At 35.9% G+C, this 23,165-nt stretch overlaps 1 protein-coding gene across 2 annotated transcripts in view; it reads right to left on the bottom strand.

The window, feature by feature from the left end:
* LOC115216786 (protein unc-13 homolog D) overlaps nt 1-23,165 on the bottom strand; it is a 527,921-nt gene that overhangs the window by 360,056 nt on the left and 144,700 nt on the right. For both annotated transcript variants that reach the window (XM_036504398.1, XM_029786361.2), the window contains exon 3: nt 15,509-15,568. In XM_036504398.1, the coding sequence (XP_036360291.1) occupies nt 15,509-15,568 (60 nt within the window). The remainder of the gene's footprint in view (nt 1-15,508; nt 15,569-23,165) is intronic.

Raw genomic sequence — 23,165 nt, 5'->3', positions numbered from 1 at the left:
TAGTAGAAAGCCAATCCGATGATAAATCTGACCTTGGATCTTGAAAGTTGGCATGAATCCAGGCTCAGTTAAATCTCTTGTGGCTCCAAATGATGTCATCTGTAGTGCAGCATTGAATTGTCTAATTTTGTTTTGGAATTGTTTGGAATCTTGGTCAGTTGATTACAACAGTTTCTTCAATGACTCTGGAGGCTGGGGATTGCAGGAAGTTTAGCCTTTCCACCATTGCAGCACAGTGCAAGTGTCCCACCAGGCCACTTCCTTGCTTTACGATGTATGCACTCAGTTGCCATTGCACCAATGGAAACTCTAATGTCATCTGCATAATAAACTGCTGGATCATAATTGAAAGCTGCTTCATAGAAGTCGCTTCTCTGAGCTGTTGCAACTGCTCTTCATTCTGCAGTGGCGATCCTATACCTTGTCAGCTGTGCATACCTCTGTTCATCACTTTGAGATACTCTGACTTTTGTAGTGCACAGTCTGTTCATTTCTTGGCATGCTTCCCTTTCTGCAGCTGTCTCTCTTTCCCTGGCTGACCTTGACATTGTAGACAAATTTGACACTTTCCTTCTAGGCATGGTTACATATACAGAAATACAGGGGTGCAGAAGACAGCAAATAGTGAAAATAACTGGGTAACAGAAATTATATTTCTTAATACGACAAGAGAAAATAAATAAGAAATTTTTACAGAAAATAAAAAATTGCACAGGTTGAAGCAAAATTTTTCAGTGAACCAAAGAGCCAGTATCAAAGGAACCAGGAAAAAAAAGCTGTTAACAACAGAAAAACACAAAACCATTGCTAAAGTAAATAAGAATTTTTTAGGAAAATTAACTAAGTGTATGGATTTAAGTGAAATTTTCGAAGTTACTTCTGTCAGTAAATTATGAACTTACTTTTATCAGTAATTCTGTCAACAACATTAAAACACAAAATGTTGCCAAATTAAATAAGAAATTTGTAGGCAAATTTAACGAAGTGTATGGATTGAAGTGAAATTTATGAAGTTACTTCTGTCAGTAAATTATGTATGAAATTACATTTATCAGTAATTGTGAACTTCTTTCTGTCAGTAATTTGTCATTGTTCTTTGTAAATAGCAATTATAAACTAACAGTGAAAACAATAGCAATTGAACTTAAAGTGAAAACAATAGCATCTGAAAAGTGAAAGTGAAAACAATAGAGAGTGAGTGAGATATAGAAATAGGGGAAGAAAGAGCTAGCTAGTCAGATAAATAAGATAGATATAGATAGATAGATAAATAGAGATAGAGACTAATAGAGAGATATAGATAGAGAGATAGAGAGAGATGGATACAGAGATATAAACGTCAACAACGCTAGACAGCCAGAAGTAAATATTTTTTAAAACTTTCAAAGATGTGAATCTAATGTAAAAGCAATATTTTTATTTTTTTATGACCAATGGATGTAAGGGAGACAATCAATTTCTGAAAGTTAGTTCACAAAGAATTACCTTTCTTCTCCACGTAACCCAGGAATGGGTATTTTCTGCCCCCAGGAGCCCGTTACTCATTACGTGAAAACTTTTAAGAGTCTAAAACCATCCCTTGAACATAGATAATGTATGTTCCCAGTTTGGAGAAAATCAGTTGAAAATACGGCCGTTATAACCTTTTACACACCCACACACACACAGAACAGGATTTATATTATAGATATACAATGTGCTTCTTTCAGTTTCCCTCTACAAAATCCACTCACTACTATAGCTTGAAGTTATAGGTTACAGCAGAGGACATTTTCTCAAGGTGCCGTGCTGTGGAACTGAACCCAGAACCATGTGGTTGGGAAGCAAGCTTATTACCACACAGTCATTTCTGCACCTATGCCCCCACCTTCCCACATGTAATTCAAGGGATTATTATATTTCTGGTGGACATTCTTTATTTCTTTTTCTTGTTTCAATCATTGGACTGCAGCCATGCTGGAGCAACACCCTGAAGGGTTTTAGTTGGTCAAATCACCCCTGGTATTTATTTTAAGGTCTGGTACTAATTCAATCAGTCTCTTTTTACCAAAGTTACCCCAGGTTACAGGATTTTTTAACAAACCAAACCTCATGAGTTTCCATTTGCCAAAGTCACTCACATGGTATTGGTTGACCAGGGGCTATAGTAGGAGGTACTTGCCAAGTATGCTGTGCAGTGGGACTGAACCTGAAACTATAGGATTGTGAAGTGAATTCCTTAACCATAGAGCCACACCAGTGTATATACAGCAATATATATGCTGCCTTCATCAAAAGGTCACAGAAAGGACACTGCATGAAATATACTTGTTTATGATGCCTTGAAGCTACCATAAAGCAAAGCTTAGTTATTTCATAAACAAGGCCAAAATGTTGTAAAATTCAAAAACCATCACTTAGTGTATAAATATCTTACTATATTACAAAACAACATTCTATGAATATTGGATTTACTACATGAATCACAAAATAGCAGCTATGTAGTAATAAATGTTTTGCCCATGAAGAACAAGAGTGTATTTTCGTGCAATGTTTATGAGAAGGTTCGAATGATTTAAACAAGCAGTCACAAGATATCTGAAAAAAGGGAGAAGGGAAACATAGTTTTCATAGATGATGTGGGAGATAGCAGGATCAGACTGGAGGAGATGAAGGATTTGTAGGATAGGGTGTTGCAGAGGTAAGGTGGTGGGATGGGAGATAAAGGTAGATGAAAGGCAGTTGGTGGTGAAGGGACATGAGGCAGGTAGGAAAAGAGCAAGCTCAACTGCATGGATCTGACAGCAGGTAATGTTAATGGCTGGTTGGGAATAAGGCATTTTTTACAGCTTTATGAGCCTCTAAGCAAATCAATGCACTGGGGACTTTGCGTTTGTTTATTGGTAGCTAACTACAGACCACAGCATACATAGATTAAGTACTGGGCTCCTAACCACATACAGCTTCTGAGCAACTGTCAAGTGTGCTTATGCCTAAAGACAACTCTGTTTGGAGATGGCCATCATCATCATCATCATCACTGTTTAACATCTGCCTTCCAAACTGGAATGGGTTGGACGGTTTGACTGAGGACTGTCAAGCTAGAAGGCTGTACGAGGCTCCAATCTGATCTGGCAATGTTTCTACAGCTGGATGTCCTTCCTAATGCTAACCACTCCGAGAGTGTAGTGGGTGCTTTTTACATTCCACCAGTATAGGAGTCAGTCAGGGGGCACTGGCATCAGCCACATTCGGATGGTGCTTTTTATGTGCCACCGGCATGGAAGCCCGTCAGGGGGCACTAGCATTGACCATGTTCAGATGGTGCTTTTTATGTGTCACTGGCACAGTAGCCAGTCAGCAGGTACTGGTATCGACCACTTTCAGATGGTGCTTTTTATATGCCACCAGCATGGGAGCCAGTTAGGGAGCACTGTTGTAGAAAATTGTGGACCATATGGTATGACTGAGTATGAAAATTAGAGTTACAGAGGCAATGAAGATAAAGGAATTACACAAATTAGTTAAAGTGCGGTGGGCTCAGAGGAAGCTGAGATAAGAATTGGAGTCTGAATTTATAAAAGAAAAGGAAGGACAGCTTGTGGCTGTCAATAGAAGCAGAAATTCTGGGAAGTTATAACGAGGTGGTGAAGAAGGTGGGTGGGAAATATACATCAGAATTGAAGGAGTTAACAAAAGTGATAAAAGAAAAGAGCTGTTCAAGGATAAGGGATGTGGTGCTGGTATGGTTGTCAGTCTAAGGTTCATATGGATCCAGTTAATTGAGTGAATATTTGGACTTCAACTGACCACAAATGAGTTGATGTAGCTGAAGGTGGGGAAAATTTGGGAAAAGCAAGAGAGACTAAGGGTGCAACAGTTGAGTGTATTACAATAGTAAAGAAAGGATTTTAGGGACTGGAGACCATTTTCTTGAAGGATAACAATAAGAGAGACATAGCCCACTTTGTAAAAAGGAGCTGGAAGGAGCTGGGGTTAAGAGAAGAAACTGAAGAGGTGGAAGGAATGGTTAGTGAATTGGATGTGATAATTTTGTAAAGATTGCACAAAACTACTCATATTGTATATGAGAAATATTTTGTATTAAGGCGGCGAGCTGGCAGAAACGTTAGCACGCTGGGCGAAATGTTTAGCGGTATTTCGTCTGCCGCTACATTCTGAGTTCAAATTCCACCCAGGTTGACTTTGCCTTTCATCCTTTCGGGGTCGATAAATTAAGTACCAGTTACGTACTGGGGTTGATATAATCGACTTAATCCATTTGTTTGTCCTTGTTTGTTCCCTCTGTGTTTAGCCCCTTGTGGGTAGTAAAGAAATAGGTATTTCATCTTGCCGTTACGTTCTGAGTTCAAATTCTGCCGAGGTCGATTTTGCCTTTCATCCTTTCAGGGTCAATTAAAGAAGTACCTGTTATACACTGGGGTCGATATAATCGACTTAATCCATTTATCTGTCCTTGTATGTCCCCTCTGTGTATAGCCACTTGTGGGCAATAAAGAAATAAGAAATATTTTGTATTACAAAGATCGTTTTCTGTGTTTTAAATATTAAACCCAACATTTGTAGAGCACTGTACTGCAGGATATTTACTGCTGAAAAGACGGTAGTCAGAATGTACAACATTTTGGCTTTGTTTATGAAATAACTGTTTTGCTTTATGTTAGCTATGAGGTTATATAAACAAGTATATTTTGAACAGCGTTCTTTTTATGGCTTGCTGACAAAGGTAACATACGTGTGTATATATTTTTATACATCTTTATCAGAAATATAATTATGTGAGGAAAGGTATCTGTGTGTGTGTGTGTGTGTGTGTGTGTGTGTTTATGTATGTATGCACTGGTATATCATGATTGATTTTCATTTCATTTGTATATTCCTGCTCTCTCTCGATTTCTCTCAATTTCTCTCGATTTCTTTCTCTCTTTCTCTCTCTCTTTCTCTTTCTCTCTCTTTCTGTCTATCTCCCTGTATATATATATATATATAATATATATATATATATATATATATATATATATACACACACATGCACACACACACACACATGCACACATATGTTAATATGTATACATTGATTGATTTTCAGCCGGTATTTTGTTTACATCATATCTGTGTATGTGTGCTTGTGCACGTGTGCATGTGTACATGTGTGTGCGTGTATGTGTGTATGTACATACATACATACATACATACATACATACATACATACATACATACATACATACATACATACATATATATATATATATATATTATATATATAAAAAGGAGACAGAGAGTGAAATTGTCCAAAATTCCCTGTATCAGAAAATAACAGGCATTCCGTACTTATATTTTAGGTACAGAGTGGGTATATCATTACTATTTATATAATATTTTAGCCTAATGACAACCAGTTTTATTAGCAAATGGTTTCATACCAGAAATGAAAAGACAAATCTAGCAGTTATCAGGAATGGTTGAATAGATCAGTGTGACCTGACTTCTTTACCACTGCAGGCCTCAAAGCATCACAACTTGTTTACAGATCTTAAAGAAATAATAATTATTATTGTTTATGGGTTTTTCTTTTTCTTTCAAATTTGCTTCCATTTCTTGCCGAGTGTCTTCCCGACTCCTAGGGCAAAGAAACTCATTGTATACATTGGTAGGCCATTAAACTAAACTCACTAGTTTGTTAATTTTTTTTTTTTTTTATAGAAATAAAGCTAAATTAAAATACATGGGTAGTAATAGTTCTCACATCGACAATGCTCTTCTCAATACGTGTGATGTACCAGTTAAGACAATCTTTTGCACTTCTTGCAGGGATGGTAAGCCAGGGATCATTCTCATATAATTTTCGGTTCCCTTCTTGATCATTCCTAGTGCTCCTACGATCACTGGTATTGTAACCGCCTTGAGATGCCACATTTTCTCAATTTCAATGAGCAAGTCTTTATATTTTTATTATTATTATTATTATTATTATTATATTATTATTATTATCATCATCATCATCATCATTATCATTATTGTTGTTGTTTTTATTATTCTATTTATTTCAGGTTTTGTTGTAACTCCTGGAGTCTTGCATGCATAGTGGGCTTGCTACCTGCAGCCTATGGTGCCATGCTATCTGTTCTTTTCAACAAATACTTTCCTGATTATTCTGGCCATGCCAAGGAGGCAAACCTTTTGTAACAGTGGTTGATAATAAATTACTCTTGCTTGCCTTCCCTAAAGGCTACTATAGCTGGCGTTCAGTACTTTAACATCTTGTCTGTCTGGAAGTCAAAGTCCCAGAGAATTTTTGTCTTCACCATTTCCTTCCATTACCTTTTCTAGTGTATGTTGGTACCAAACACCAATTACTTTGTATCCATATTTCGGGCACAGTAATCAGTAAAGGTTTTGGGCTATCTTGTTATGTCTGCACTTGTACTCTTTCTGCGCAAGCCTCTCACAAGTACTAACAATGTGATTTACACTTTCGTCCTTCTTCCAATACATTCTGCAAACATCCATTGCATTTGTGTGGCTTATATCCCTTTTCACTGAGTTGGTATTCAGTGCCTGGTCCTGGGCTGTGATCATTAGGCTTTCAGTCTTCTTTTTAAGGTCATCCTTGCTGAACCACATCCATTATGCTTCCTGGTCTTTTAAGTTGATAATTTCATGGTAGAACTGACCATGTAATTCCATACAAAGGAGTGTTTATTCTATCTTGTTGCCTATTCATAACTGGAATTCATTAACACTCTCAACTTCTTTGTGGTAAATCCTTCTGTATTAGCAATATACTTTAGCAGGTCTTGTTCACTGCTTACCAAATACTCTGTTATGTTTCTTCTGTTGTTATGCACACATGATCTTGCCATGGAGTCTCAGGGTGAGGGAGTTCAGATCTCATGGAATGAATCCACTCAGCACTGTGGTTGTGGGGAAACCTCTTGCCCCCTGATGTTATTCCAAAATTGGTGAGTTTCCTCTGCTTCAGAAGGTATATTATCTCCTATGTATCCACTCAAGCTGTTAAAAAACTGCCTCTGGTTATTTGTGAATAACCTGTTTTGCTGGAACTGTGCTATACAATCAGTGTTGCACTGCACCTTGAATGTCTTTGCCTGAATACATTGTTTTAGGGTTTTAGTAGCAGTTTTGAAACCCTTCCTTTCTATATGGTATTTTGTTTCCAGATATGAAAACAGCGGTGAGCTGGCAGAAACATTAGCACACTGGGCAAAATGCTTAGTGGTATTTTGTCTGCTGTTACGTTCTGAGTTCAAATTCCGCAGAGGTCAACTTTGCCTTTCATCCTTTCGGGGTCGATAAATTAAATACCAGTTGGGTACTGGGGTCAATGTAATTGACTTAATCCGTTTGTCTGTCCTTGTTTGTCCCCTCTGTGTGTAGCCCCTTGTGGGTAGTAAAGAAATAGGTATTTCATCTGCTGTTACGTTCTGAGTTCAAATTCCGCAGATGTCGACTTTGCCTTTCATCCTTTCGGTGTCAATAAATTAGGAACCAGTTACGCACTAGGGTCGATATAATCGACTTAATCCGTTTGTCTGTCCTTGTTTGTCCCCTCTGTGTGTTGCCCCTTGTGGGTAGTAAAGAAATAAGATATGTCTTCACACTTTGTTTAGTATGCTTCCATTGCCCTTTGAATCATTCTTGTATGCAACTCAGATCTTTACACAAGGTTTTAATATCACCTTTGATTCTCTGCTTCCACCATGGCTTCTTCTGTGTGCCTGATTTCCTTTCTTTTTTCCTAACCAGTTCACTTACTAAAGCTGAAGCAGATTTAATCAGGTCCCTTGTTTCCACTAGATCATTTGTTGGAATATATTTCAGGATTCCATCAACCTTTTGGGTCACGCATTTCACACTGTCATGGTCAAAGCATCTCAAAGTCACAATCATGGTTGAAGCATCTCAAATAATAATTTATGAAGATTGATGTAACTCTCCACAAAGGTTACATCAATCGCCATAAGAAGAGCACAACATGGCTTGTAATAAATAGAGAATGACTGTTTATTGAAATGAACAATATTTTGACAGTATGTCTGCCTTCTTTGGGTTCAAAATGAAAAATGGAAAAAAAAATCATAGAAATACAGAAAGTTAACTTTTGTACTGGAATCATGCATTCCTTTTTAGACAAAATGACATCATTAATTTCTGCTTTTACATAACTGGTTACAAGGAAAAAGAAAAAAAAAGAAGGAAGAACAAAATAGAAAGCAGGGTACAGAACATTCAATCAAAAAATTTTGTATAAATGTGATGGAATTCTTTTGTCATTTTGTTCATTCCTCCAAGGTATGATGTTAGTAATTCACAAATATCTTTATCTTCGTAGGTTTTTGAGGACTGAAAGTACAATAGAGTCAGAATATTTTCTGACACTTTCAGGTATTCCAAGAATTTACATCCATTTGATGAAAAATGTTTAGTAAGTTCCTTCAGACAACTGTTATTGTGCCTGATATTATATCTTTGCTCAGCGGATCTTTTATCTAATTTTTCTGTCGTGCAACCAGCATAAATCAAATTGCATTTGGTGCATTCTGCTGTGTATATATCAGATGGGAATCTTTACAGGTCCCATGTTCTGTATAAATTAGAGTTAGGGTTATGTTATAATTTATGAATGGAATTGATTTAACTCATGTTGTTGCAAAATGAACAGGGCTTACATCCCTTGATTTTTGTGGTAAGTCCAATATTAAATTTTCATCAAGTTTTGGACACAGAAGTTAAGTTTTCATAAAGTCAAATAGTGACAGAGTCATTTTGCAGAATCATGACATCCCACATTTATCTTCGCCACTGATATAATAATCCTCATAAATAAAATTAAGCCGAATCCCAAATCCCAGTTTTAGGGTAAAATGGATTTGTATGTATTGACATATGGGATTATTGGAAATGTGCAAATAGTTTTGTGTATCATAATACCAAATGTAGTTTTAGTGAATTACGATTAAAGGAAACCACAAATATGATGTGGCTAAAATTAGCAAGGTCACCAAACTTTTAAGCCTAATTTTATCAGCTGATGTAAAATTTATGATTGAATTCCTTTAATGATTAACTGGCACCGAAATTATGCTGGCATTTCAAAAGTGTTGCTTGAAAGATACCAGTATATTTCAGAAAAATATCCTTGATTTAAACAAATAGTTTCTTATTTGCTTATTGTAGACTTTAGATGCAAAAAATATAAGAGAAATATTAACCATTACCTCTAATCCCTATAAAACTTCCACCTGAGTCTCTGACCATTATACTCTGCAAGTGAGGTAAGATATGTTCATTGTGGAAGAATGAACAAAATGATAGAAGAATTCCATCACATTTACACAAAACTTAATGACTAAGTGTTCTCTATCCTGCTTTCTTTTTTCTTTGCTCTTTTTCTTTTTTTTTTTTGTTACCAGTTATTAAAGAGTAAAGCTTGATGTCATTTTGTCTAAAAAGTAATGCATGATTCCAGTTCAAATGTTGAATTTTTTTCTGTATTTCTTCATATTTTTTTTTCCATTTTTCATTTTGAACCCAAGGAAGTGGAAATATTGTTCAGTTTAATAAACAGAGTCAAACTCTGTTTATTATAAATCATATCATACTCTTCTTATTGTGTGTTTTCCTTTGTGAAGAGTTATATCAATCTTTATAAACTATTATTACTATCATTATTATTATCATTATTATTATCATTATTATTATTATTATTATTATTATTATTATTATTATTATTATTATTATTATTATTATTATTATTCCCATTTCCCTTCTAAGAGTTCTTGATTCACTTGCTCTCATTAATTCTGTAAGAGTAGACAACAACCTGTTGTCAAGGATCTCACAGGGTCTTCTTCCATGACACTTAACCTCCAAGTATGAACCTGAAAAATCCTCGCTGTCCCCAATAAAGCAGTTTTCTTAGCATGTTCTATCCTCATGTCAGTCCCAATTTCTCAAACAAATTTTTCAAACTTTATTGCTAATGCTTCCAGTACCCCTACAACTCCTGGGATAACAATTACTTTCTTCATTGCATACATTCATGCAGCCTCATCTTTTAGTGGCTGGTACTTCTCAATCTTTTCCAGATGTTTGTCTCCCACTTGTACTTCCCAGGTATGGCAATATCAATGATCTTTGTTTCCTTCATCATTTTATTAACTACAACAATTTCCGGTCTCTGAGCATCACTCACTGAATCACACTGCATTGTAAAACCCCACAAGATCTTACACTCATTATTCTTGGTGACACCTTCTGGGTTGTGCTCATACCATTTCAGTATCCTTTCAAGTTCGTACTTCTCACACAATCTCCAGTGAACATACTTAGCTATGTTATCATGCCTCTTTTTATATTCTTTTTGGGGTCAATTTGTTACACTCATTCACTTTGTTTTTGATGCCACACATCCTACAAAAGAGTAATTCACAACTCTTATATTTGGAACCTGATGTAATTCTTGGAGTTTGTTCCTGAGCACTGCATATCAATGTCTCAACTACACTAAAATTGCTGGCTTTCTTCCAAAATTTGAAACAGTTACTTAGTGATATTTTATATGTCTGAGTTCAAATTCTGCCATAATCAACTTTGCCTTTCATCCTTTGACAGAATCATCACCACATTGGACAAAATGCTTAGTGGCATTTCTTCCAGCCTTATGTTCTGAATTCAAATTCCACCAAGGTTGACTTTGGTTTTATCCTTTAAGGGTTGATTAAATAAGTATCAGCTGAGTGCTGGAGTCAATGTAATCAATTAATCCCCATTGCCAAAATTTTAGGTCTTGTGCCTATGGCAGAAAAGATTATCTGACCTCGCCTGTGCATGTGCCACATAAAAAGCACTAAGTCCACTCTGCTGAGTGGTTGGTGTTTGGAAGAGCATCCAGCTGTAAAAATTCTGCCAAAACAGTCACAGAAGTCTGGTGCAGGCTTCAACCTAGCCGGCTCTTGTGACACCGTCTCACCCATGCTAGAATGGAAGACGGATGTTAAATGATGATGATGATGATGATGATGATGATGGTGGTGGTGGTGGTGGTGGTGGTGGTGGTGGTGGTGATGATGATGATGATGAGGAGGAGGAGGAGGAGGAGGAGGAATTTTCTTGGGTTAACCCCTTCTACAGATTCCCTCCACAATTAGTACTGGTCTCTAGTTGTGGAGAGAACCTGTGTTAAGGATAGCCCAAGGAAGATGTGCGACCAGGTGGTGAAATAGGATCTTCAGTTGTTGAGCCTCATGGAAGTAACAACAAGTGCCTGAAATTTCTACCGATTTGCTATGCTTGAGAGGACACATCAAGCCAAGTGAACCTGTGGTCGTTGCCAGTGCTGGTAACATGTAAAAGCCATCCATGCCACTGACACACAAAAAGGCAGCCGTGCTAGTGGCACATGCAAAACACCTAGCACACTCTGTAAAAAATTTGGCATTAGAGAAACCAAGCCAAAACAAATTACTGAAACCTGGTGCAATTCTCAATTGCTAAACAGCTTCTATAATATCTTCCATATAGTAAGATCCATTGAAAGAACCATTACATAGTTGCTTGACTTGCTGGAAATAGCAACCAAATTTCCTTTAAGTAACAGTGTACTGTCTTAATAATTTAAATAAACATTAGATAATATAATACTAGATCCTACAGATTAAACAGGATAGTCATAGCTGGAATACCTTTAATCATAGGTCTATTCCATCAGATCCAACATTATATAATATTGTCACTGCTTCTGTGAGGCCCAACATTCGAAGGTCATGCTTCATCACCTCATTCAGGGTCTTACTGGATCACCTCTTCCACAGGTTCCCTCCACTGTTAGGGTGATATTTCTTCACACAGCTGTCCTCATTACAATACGTTACAATTACAATACTACATGAGCTCAAGAAAATTTTTTTAACCAAAGTGAGAGCCTTTGAACGGCCACTCAGGCTACTAGAAATAGCAATCAAATTCTCTCTATTTATAATTAAAAATTCAGTGCACATAATATGATGTAATTCTTGATACCCTTAAATAGATGAGATGGCCAAGGTTAGAATGGCTGTGATCATAGGTCTATCCAATCAGGTTTAAATTAGGAGTAAAAATTATATAACTTCAATACAACTTGGAACCAATTTCATAGTCACCAATATACTTGACTGTCTGAGATTCTACATAATCAACTGACTTTCATCAGACATTGCTTAAAAACAAGCTAAGCCACTTAAGAATTCTAAAATATGCCACACCGAATATGAAGTAGCGAAGGAATTCAACAGAACTCATTGTTAGAAATATGGCACAAATGAATCCAAAGATAGTAACATGACAAAGCTAATATTATAGTTTTTGCTTAAAAATATTCATAGACTGTGCAAATTTGCGTCTCTATGTATATTTATATTGCGAATAATGAGTCTGTGGAGCTTGCATATAACATATACACACACAAAATATATATGTTTGTATGGATGTAAGTATGTATGTATGTATGTATGTATGTATGTATGTATGTATGTATGTATGTATGTATGTATGTATGTATCTATGTTTGTATGTATGTATGTATGTATGTATGTATATATGTTTGTATGTTTGTATGTATGTTTATATATGTTTGCGTTTATGTACATGCCTTTCTCTCTTGCTCTTTTTCTTTTGCTCTTTCTTTCTCCATCTCCTTCTCTCTCTCTCACTCTCTCTCTCTCTCTCTCCTCTCTCTCTCTCTCTCTCTCTCTCTCTCTATATATATATATATATATATATATATATATATATATATATATATATATATATATATATATATATGTATGTATGTATATGTGTGTATGTATATATGTGTGTGTGTGTGTGTATTTGCATGCATATATGTATGTATAAAGATAGATAGAAACATAGATAGGGAGAGAGGGGAGGATACATAGATAGATAGATATTCATAAAGTGATTTATATAGACAGACATTGGTGCTTATTCGAATGTATACATACATATGGGAAAGTATATAAATTCATGTAACTGCATACTCACATGCACACACATGTGCACATACACACATATATGAATAAATGAATATAATATATACATACATACATATACATATATATATATATGTATGTATATATATATATATATACACACACACACATATATATATGTGCATATACATACATGGGTGTATGTGTAGGTAAATATGAATAAATAGGAAAATTCTAAAGCATAAGAAATCTAATATATATATACATGTGTATATATATATACACACACACACATAAATATATATATATATATACACACGCACACACACACATAAATATATATATATACACACACACATACACACACACAGTCATATAAGCTCACAAATAAATATATACAAACAAACAAGGACAAGCAAACATACACAAATATTAGATATAGCTAATAAAAAAAAAATGTTTGTGTGAATGTGCATACACGTGTTTTAGACAATGTGTAGTGTGTACACATGTGTAATGAAAACTTTTGAAGGGTTATCAATATTTTATTTGCTATTGTTCCTTTAGCTGTTTGGTGCACCAAAGTGGAATATAGAATCTTACTTCTTCCGATAATACAATTTGTATTCATAGAAAATAAAATCATCATCGTCACCACCACCATCACCATCACCATCATCATCATCATCATCATCGTCATCATCATCACCACCACCATTGTCGTCATCATCATCATTGCCATCATCGTCATCATCATCATCATCATCATTATCATCAGCATCATTGTCATCATCATCGTCGTCATCATCACCATCATCATCACCACCACCACCACCACCACCACCACCACCATCATCATCATCATCATCATCATCATCATTGTCATCATCATCATTATTGTCATTGCTGTCGTCATCACCAACATGAACGTCATAATCATCATCATCATCACCACCACCACCATCGACAATATCATCATCGTTGTCGTCATCATCGTCATTGTCAAATATATTTTGTCTTCACCACCCCCATCAACATCAGCAACAACAACAACAACAACGACAACGACAGCCATACCAATAACAATCAAGTTAGCAATAACAACAACAATCACCACAGAAGAGAGAAAAACAAAGCTGCAATAACAACAACAACAACAACAACAAAAGCAACAACAACAAGAATAACAGCAATACCATTAACAATCACCATAGAAAACAAAAAACAAAAACAATGAAAATATGACAATAACAACAACAACAGTATCGTGCTTATACCTTTGTATTTTCTTCTAAAAAAAATCGAATACTCAAATTTTTGTTTATTCTTTTGTTTGTTTTTGGGGGGGTTTTTTGTGTGTTTTGTTTTTCTTGTCATCTAAATTTTTCTGCATGGATCAAGCTCCTTAAACATTTGTGCTGTGTAATCTACAAGGGACTGAACGATTCATGGAAATCAAATGCTATCTATTGGTAATATAATAGCAAGATATTGTAACAGAAAATAAATGTTTGGAGAGACATAGCAAATCACTGAATGCAAAAATGGAACTTCATTGGATGACTAGCATAAAGGAAAAATGTCTTGAAAACTTTATGCTAATCTATTCAGAACATGTACATGCATTATCTCTATTGGCACATCTGTCTTCAGCTTTTGTCTTTTGTATTTACTAAGTTATATGAAAGGCCTCTGAGAATTATTTGCTTCTTCTGGGAATGTTCCTCTATTGAATGTGGGGGGAACAATTTCAACCATAAACCTATGATAAAAAGGAACACTCAGTTATAGAAATGAATAAATAAATAAATAAATAAATAAATGGATAAATAAATAAATAAATAAATAAAATTGTGGGAAGAAATTTTATCGAAATTTCTGTAAAGCTGATTGATTCCAAAGTTCTTCAAATGTGCTCAGAATCATTCCTTGTTGATTCCTTAATCTACCATCATTGCCATCGCTGCCACCATTATAACCATCATCCCCCACCACCACCCCATTATCTCCATCATCATTATCATCATCAACACTGCCAACAACAACAACACTGTCATCACTATCATCATCATCATTATTGACCTCATCATCATCATCATCACCATCACTATCTTCACTGTCATTATCATTCCTATCACAGTTCCCATCATCATCATCATCATCCCAATAACCATCAATACCACCACATCCACCACCACCATCATCATCATCATCATCATCATCACCAGCAGCAGCAACAGTAGTACATTCATTCTCCCTGCCATAATCCCAGTGCCATAACAAATATCATTTATTGATTTACAACAAACATGTTAGAGTTATTGATTCTATAAAGATGAAGGTTTGTTTCCATGGCAACATAAAAATAAAAGCGGTACAAAAAATACCCAAAAAAAACTAGATTCTTAATTTATTTTTTCTTTAAAAACAGAAGAATTCAACAACAACAAAAAAAAACAAAAGATTGTAAAAATAAACTCCTCAAAATATTTGCTCTTGTCTAAAAGACGTACCTTTTTCTTGAGTTCATCTTTTATAAACAATTCATGATCCTCTTGTGTAATACTAAATGTCTGAAAGTAGAATAAAATGCCAAATATTAGTGGAACAGTCAAACTAGAAGGGTTGGTGACCCCTCTACCAGACAATTGTGAGCTCCACATTAGAGTGATCTCCATCATCATCATCATCATCATCATCATCGTTTAATGTCTGTTTTCCATGCTAGCATGAGTTTGATGGTTCGACCGGGGTCTGGAAAGCCAGGAGGCTGCACCAGGCTCCAGTCAAATCTGGCAGTGTTTCTACAGCTGGATGCCCTTCCTAACACCAAACACTCCGTGAGAGTAGTGGGTGCTTTTTACGTGCCACCAGCACAGGGACCAGAGGAGGCTGGCAAATGGCCACAATCAGTTGGTGTTTTTACGTGTCACCGACACGGACGCCAGTCAGGCAGCGCTGGCATCTGCCACATTCGGACGGTGCTTTTAACGTGTCACTGGCACGAGTATCTTAACTACAATTTCCATTTGATTTCCATTTTGATGTTGGTGTTAACATACTTGACTCAATAGGTCTCCTCACGAACAGCAGGTCACTCTACGATCCAAGTTTAGCACAGCAGGCCGTTAGGCGAGCCATGAACTCACTTCATTTGTCTGGTCTTCACAGTCACAGCATATCTCAGAGGTCTCGATCTTCGTCATTTCCTCTGTGAGACCCTACGTGTCACTGGCACGGGTATCAGAACTACAATATCTATACGATTTTTATTTTGATGTTGATGTACTTGACATAATAGGTCTCCTCAAGCACAGCAGGCCGACCTGCAAGCCATGAACTCACTATAATCATTTCTTTTTCTTTTCTAGCCCTAGGACTCATGAGGCTAGTTACTCACTTTCCATGGGATAAAGTAATCAGGATCATACCATTCCCATTGAGTGAGACACCGGCTCATTGCAGGGCTCAAGGCAAGCAAATTTTGAGGGGTGGGACAAGTCAATTACATCACTCTGAGTACCTGACTGGTACTTTATTTTATCCACCCCCAAAAGGATAAAAGGCAAAGTTGACCTTGACAGGGTTTGAACTCAGAACATAAAGAGTTGGAAGAAATGCAACAAGGCATTTTGTCAGACATGCTAACGATTGGGCTAACTCACTATCTTACTCTTCATATAGACATAGGAGTGGCTGTGTGGTAAGTAGCTTGCTTACGAACCACATGGTTCCGGGTTCAGTCCCACTGCATGGCACCTTGAGCAAGTGTCTTCTACTATAGCCTCGAGCTGACCAAAGACTTGTGAAGGGATTTGGTAGGTGGAAACAGAAAGAAGCCCATCGTATATATATATATATATGTATGTGTGTGTATATGTTTGTGTGTCTGTGTTTGTCCCCCCAACACCGCTTGACAACTGATGCTGGTGTGTTTACGTCCCCGTAACTTAGCGGTTCAGCAAAAGAGACTAATAGAGTAAGTACTAGGCTTACAAAGAATAAGTCCTGGGGTCGATTTGCTCAACTAAAGGCGGTGCTCCAGCATGACCATAGTCACATGACTGAAACAAGTAAAAGAATAAAAGAGTAAAGAGTATATATGTTATTGTTATTGTTGTTTAGCCCCAGGACAGCTTTGACTAAACAGGCCTATGATCAAAAGCATTCTAGCAATGATTATCCGTTTCATTTATCTTTTTTACTTGTTTCAGCCATTGCATTACAGCCATGCTGGAGCATCAGCTTAAAGGATTTAGTCAAATAAATTGACCCCCGTATTTATTCCATATTTATTCTGTCAGTCTCTTTTGTTAAACTACTATGGTACAAGAACTTGACCCTTTCAATTTGGAATTAAATTTCATGATTATCCCAATCTTAACCGAAAACAGAATTGGTATTTTCTGCTAGTCACGTTGCCTCAGCAAAGTTAACATACCTCAACTGAAAAGCGTTTCAAATGTGACATAGTTTGGTATATAGAGTGCTTCCAACAGTTAAGAGTGAAACAAACCACCACCAATTGTTGGCACATACACAAACACACATATATTTATTTGCATACACACACACATATATATGTGTGTATGTATGCACACATATGTATACATATATAAAAGAGAGATAGGTTAGATTTTGTTAAGAACATAGAGTACAGTATAAAGCTCATCCACCTTCAGATTTCACCTGCTGCTACCTACTGCCAGATTTGCATTGGGGCTTCTGTAGTGAGTGAATGGATAATTGAGTAAGTTAGTGTCAATAAGGAGTACAGAGCAGCATTTATTTGTAATCACTCCAATTGTTTCCAAGCAAAGTAATTCTCATGGCAGGTATTTGGTTATGTAACCATTTCCCTGCATTATGAGATTTTGTTGTTTCATCAGGTGACATATAAACATTCTTATTGTGTTCCATAAATTCAAATTCTCAGCTTCAAGTACGCACGCATGTGTGTGTGTGTGTGAGTGAATATGTGTGTGTGTATGACAGACTCCTACACAGTTTCTGTCTACAAAATTCACATGCAAAGTTTTAGTCAGCCTAAGGCTATTGTAGAATACACTTACCCAAGGTTCCACACAGTGAGACTAAACCCAAAATCACACGTTTGCAAAGCAATCTTCTTAACAATACAGCCATGTCTGTCCTATCTATATTTTAGAGGTTCATTTTTCATATATTTAAAACATGTTTTGTTTTTGGATTTGATTTGCAAGATTCTTTATGTGAGTTTGTGTGTTGAAGCATATTCTGTTGTGTCTGGGGAGAGTCGTTTTCTTTTTGTGCCTTACAATTTAACACACTCACAGGTAAAATTTCTAAATATTCTTTATTTTTATTTTCCTAAAATTTTCATTGTGTCATGCAAATCTATTGAAAAGGTTGCAAGAAAAAGTTGCAAATCTATTGAAAAGTGGAAATTTTACTGGTGAGTGTGTTAAATTATGAGGCACAAAAAGAAAATGACTATCCCCAGACACAATAAAACATGTTTGTATGCCATATATCATCATATAGTGGGCAGTACTCACTCCTGACAGTTAAATGACAAACCTGCTCTATATTACACACACTGTAATCCTATTTTAATTGCAAGAAGCAAGCATAGCAGAAAAAAGAACTGCACACATGACATCAGTTAAGGATACTATCATATGATGCCAGGCTGCATTTCTAGCTAAATGCATTGTGTTTTGTTGCTGGACCTCTCTGGAAACATAAATAGACATCTTGGTGCCAAATTGAACCAGCTGCTGAGAGAAGACTAAAAAGGATGTCATCAAAATTTTATAGGCTCAGATGTAGCTGTCAGGTAAGAAGCTTGCTTCCCAACCAAATGGTTCTCAGTTCAGTCCCACAGCATGGCGAGTGTTTTCTATTATAGCTTCAGGTCAACCAAAGCCTTGTGAGTGGATTTGGCAGATGGAAACTGAAAGAAACCCAACATATATATATTTTTGTGTGTGTGTTCTTTGTGTCTGTCTTTGTCTCTCACCACAACTTGGCAACCAGTATTGGTGTGTTTACATTCCCATAACTTAGCAGTTTGGCAAAATAACCAATAGAATAAGTACTGGGGTTGATCCATTTGACTAAAAAGATTCTTCAAAGCAGTACCCCAGCATGGCCACAGTCAAATGAGTGAAACAAGTAAAAGATAGAAAAAATTAAAAATAAAAGAAATATGATACCCCTTTTGTTATTGAACAAATGTGGCTTTGTATATTCTTCTTAAAACTCATTATTTGCAACTCACATTGGGATTAGTCATATAGAACTTATATTTCTTTTTTAGTATATCCTTTGTAATACAAAAAACCTTTTACGGTTTTATGATGCCATAGAACTCTCTTTCAGAGAAAAAACAGCTTATCTTTGACTATTCTTTAATACTACTGTCTTACAACTTAGAAAGTAAGCCATCATTTCATTTACCTTTCATTTGTATCACATTAAACTTTCTGCAGTGAACTTTAGTTAACATGCCTTTTCTCCAAAATGAAAAGATTTTGTAATATGTTTATTTTTTTTCAGCTCATTCCCTCGTGTACAATTTTAATTAGTCATTATGTATGTACAATGTTTCATTGACTCCCAAATTGAAGTTTGCTTGAAACTAACTCACATTATAATGCTATCCTTATAAAAATTAAATACCATAAATCTTCGAGTATAATCCGCCCTTGAGTATAATACGCAGGGGATTTTTAGGTGGGGTGTACCTCTGAAAAACCTAAACCTTGTGTATAATATGCACCCCTTCTCTAACTTGAGTTGTGCGTAATTAAGCCAGCAGCACCTAGTCGAATAAACACTTTCGTGCATGCATAATACAATAATGGTGGTGTTCTTAACTGTTATATGGGAATGTAAATATGTTTGCAAATTGTGTTTGTTACATGTTATTCTGTGTTCTGAATACTTTTATTTTAATAAATGTTGCTTACTGCAAGTTATGGATGATTCTTTTACAAATTCATTGCTTTCAGGTTTAGCTTAAGGTATTTTCGTGCCTGACATCACAAAATGCATCTGAATAAACATTGCCGGACAGCAAATAGAGACTCGAACGTTGCTTAGAAAATATTTTTCATTTTTAACCTCATATATAGGGATTTTGACCTTTAAATTTTGGGGAAAAAAATGTGGATTATACTCGAGGATTTACAGTAGTTATTTCATTGGAAAGAGTCAAATAGTTGTTTCTCTTTTACTTTACATTGTATTTGACAATATTTATTCAGATTCTGACTCAACCCAGAAGCTTCCTGTTTAAATACACTTGTGTGGTCAGTCGTAATCCCATTTCATGTCTTTTACACAATAGATTCCTTAAATCTTCTCAATCTTAATTCCTTAAACTATTAACTTCTGGTCCCTTCAAGAAAATGCTATTATATATAATTCAAAATCAATTTTAAGATGGCAATGAATGGTTTAAGGGAAATTTGGTTACTATTTCCAGTAATATCAACAACAATGTACAGCAGTGATTCACTAGAGATCAAATAAAAAGATTATTGGCACTCTTTATATGGAAAGTTAAAAATTACAATCACACTTTACATAAAATGTCAAAACTTATTAGTGCACTTGGCACAGAAAGTTAAGAATTACTGGTGTACTTTGCACAGTTTAAAATTACACAATTTAAAATTACTGGCACACTTCACATACAAGGTTAAAACTTTCTGTCACACTTTGTATAGAAAATTATAATTTGCTGGCATTCTCTGTATAGAAAGTTGAAAATTACAGGCACACTTTGCAAGGAAAGTTAAAATTTATGCTCATATTCTGCATAGATAGTTAAAAATTTATGGCACATTCTGCATAGTTAAGAATTACTGGTGCACTTTGCATCAAAAAAATTCTAAATAGCCATTGTACTTTGCATAAAAGGTTAAGAATGTATAGAATGTCAATATTACTGTCACCTTGTGTAAAACTTTTAAAATACTGTCACCCTTTCGACAGAAAGTTAAAAATTACTGCCACATGGTGCATAGAAAGTATTACTGCCACACTATGTATAAAGAAGTAAAAATGCTGGCAAACTTTACACAAGGAGTTAAAAAAAAGAAACACTTATTTCAAATTTTACGATCTAGAAGAATATAGGAAATTGTCATTTATCTCAATTTACTAATAATATTTGTTTATTACAAAATAATGAATAAAATATGTCTCAAGTTGCTCAAACATTAAAATGACATTTCTGAAGCTTTGGATTATATATATTTTTTTTTAATTTGAGACACCCTATGATACCTCTTTGATATTGATGCAATGTGCTTGTGTGTCACAGTGCACTGATTAAGAGTCACTGATCTAGAGGCTCCTTTGTCTGCTCAACTCTTCAAATATCTGATGATGATACTGATGATGATGATGATGATGATGATGATGATGATGATGATGATGATGATGACGATGACGATGATGATGAGGATGATGATGACGATGACGATGATGAACGATGATGACGATGATGGTGGTGGTGGTGGTGGTGGTGATTATATTTTCTAGGAATACCAATTGTATAATCAGAAAAAGTAAGATTCTGTATTCTACTTTGGTGCACCAAACAGCTAAAGGAACAATATTCTTTTATTCTTTTTTCTTTTACTTGTTTCAGTCATTTGACTGCGGCCATGCTGGAGCACTGTGTATTGTCAAACAAGTCAACCCCAGGACTCATTCTCTGTAAACCTAATACTTATTCTATCACTATTTTTTGTTGAACCACTAAGTTACGAGGGGTAGGGGCATAAACACACCAACATCAGATGGTGGGGAGCCTGGGGCAGCTTTCTGGCTCACCAACTCCTGTCAAACTCATGCCACCATGGAAAGCAGACGTTAAATGATGATGATAACGATGATGATCATGATGACAATGATGACGACGACAACGATGATGATGATAATGACACAGAGAGGGAGAGAAAGAGACATTACGCATTCAATCAAACATTACTACATGCTCACACACGTAAAAAGAATGAGAAAAGAATGAGAAAACATTAAAACAGCTGATGTCAAATAAGTCAGCATAGACTCAGTGGTGCCAAATAGGCAGGGCCAAAAGAGCTGTGCCAAAGTGTCTCACACTCAGTAACATGTAGCAAGCTTTCAGTAATTCTTTCTGGTGTCAATGTAATCATAAGCAGATGTAAACAGTTTCTTGCCTCTCCCATCACTTCTGACCCACTTCTCCTCATCACGTCTGATCCAGGATGTAACAGCAGGGGAGAGAGAGAGAGAGAGAGAGGGTGGATATGTAGTAGCTCCCTGGCTGGTGCTCATTATGAAATGAAGTATTTTGTTTAAGGACACGATGTAACACCTGGTCTGGGGATTGAACTCACTGTCATAAGATCATAAGTTGAACACCTTAACCACTAGGCCATGCAACCCTCAATGTTTTTCTTGTTGTTGATATCGATGTCATTTTTGCTGTTGATGTTGTTGCAATTGATATTGTTGGTGCTAATGTTGTTACTGCTGATGTTAGTGTTGATATTTTTGATAATGATGTTGATGGTGGTGGTGGTGTTAGTTTTGAGGAGGATAATGATGATGATGGTGGTGGTGGTGTTAGTTTTGAGGAGGATAATGATGATGATGATGATGGTAAAGAGGAGAGGAGGAGGACAACGATGGTTATGATGATGATGACAACAATGACAATTGCAATGATGACGCCAATAATGACAACGACAATGAGGATATTTCTTCTCTCTTTGTTCATGTTCACTTTTGCAGCTCTTAAACCAAACTGACCGATCAGACACACAAAAAAAAAACAAATAAAAAAATGACGACAAAATATTTTACTTCTCAAATATAGTCAAGCAACATCTAATTTACATAAAATCAATGACTTATCCTTCTTAAACCGCCCACTCCACCCCCATTGAATTTCCACCACCACCACCACCACCCATTAAATAAAGATGTTACAGCAAAGAAAGACAATAGAAAACAGAAAAGACCAAACCAAAACACAACAAAAAAAAATTCATGAATCAATAATGAAGTTGGAACTGTGTTTTAGATTATCTGCTAGAAAATTATTCATAGACAATACAAGAGGTCGTAAGCAACAAGCAGCATCATTTGATTCTAATACTGATAAAGAAGAGACCTTATTAAAAGACA

The sequence above is a fragment of the Octopus sinensis genome, linkage group LG1 (assembly GCF_006345805.1).
Source record: "Octopus sinensis linkage group LG1, ASM634580v1, whole genome shotgun sequence".
Taxonomy (NCBI): domain Eukaryota; kingdom Metazoa; phylum Mollusca; class Cephalopoda; order Octopoda; family Octopodidae; genus Octopus; species Octopus sinensis.
The sequence above is the reverse complement of the archived record's forward strand: the minus strand, read 5'-3'. Positions and strand labels throughout refer to the sequence as shown.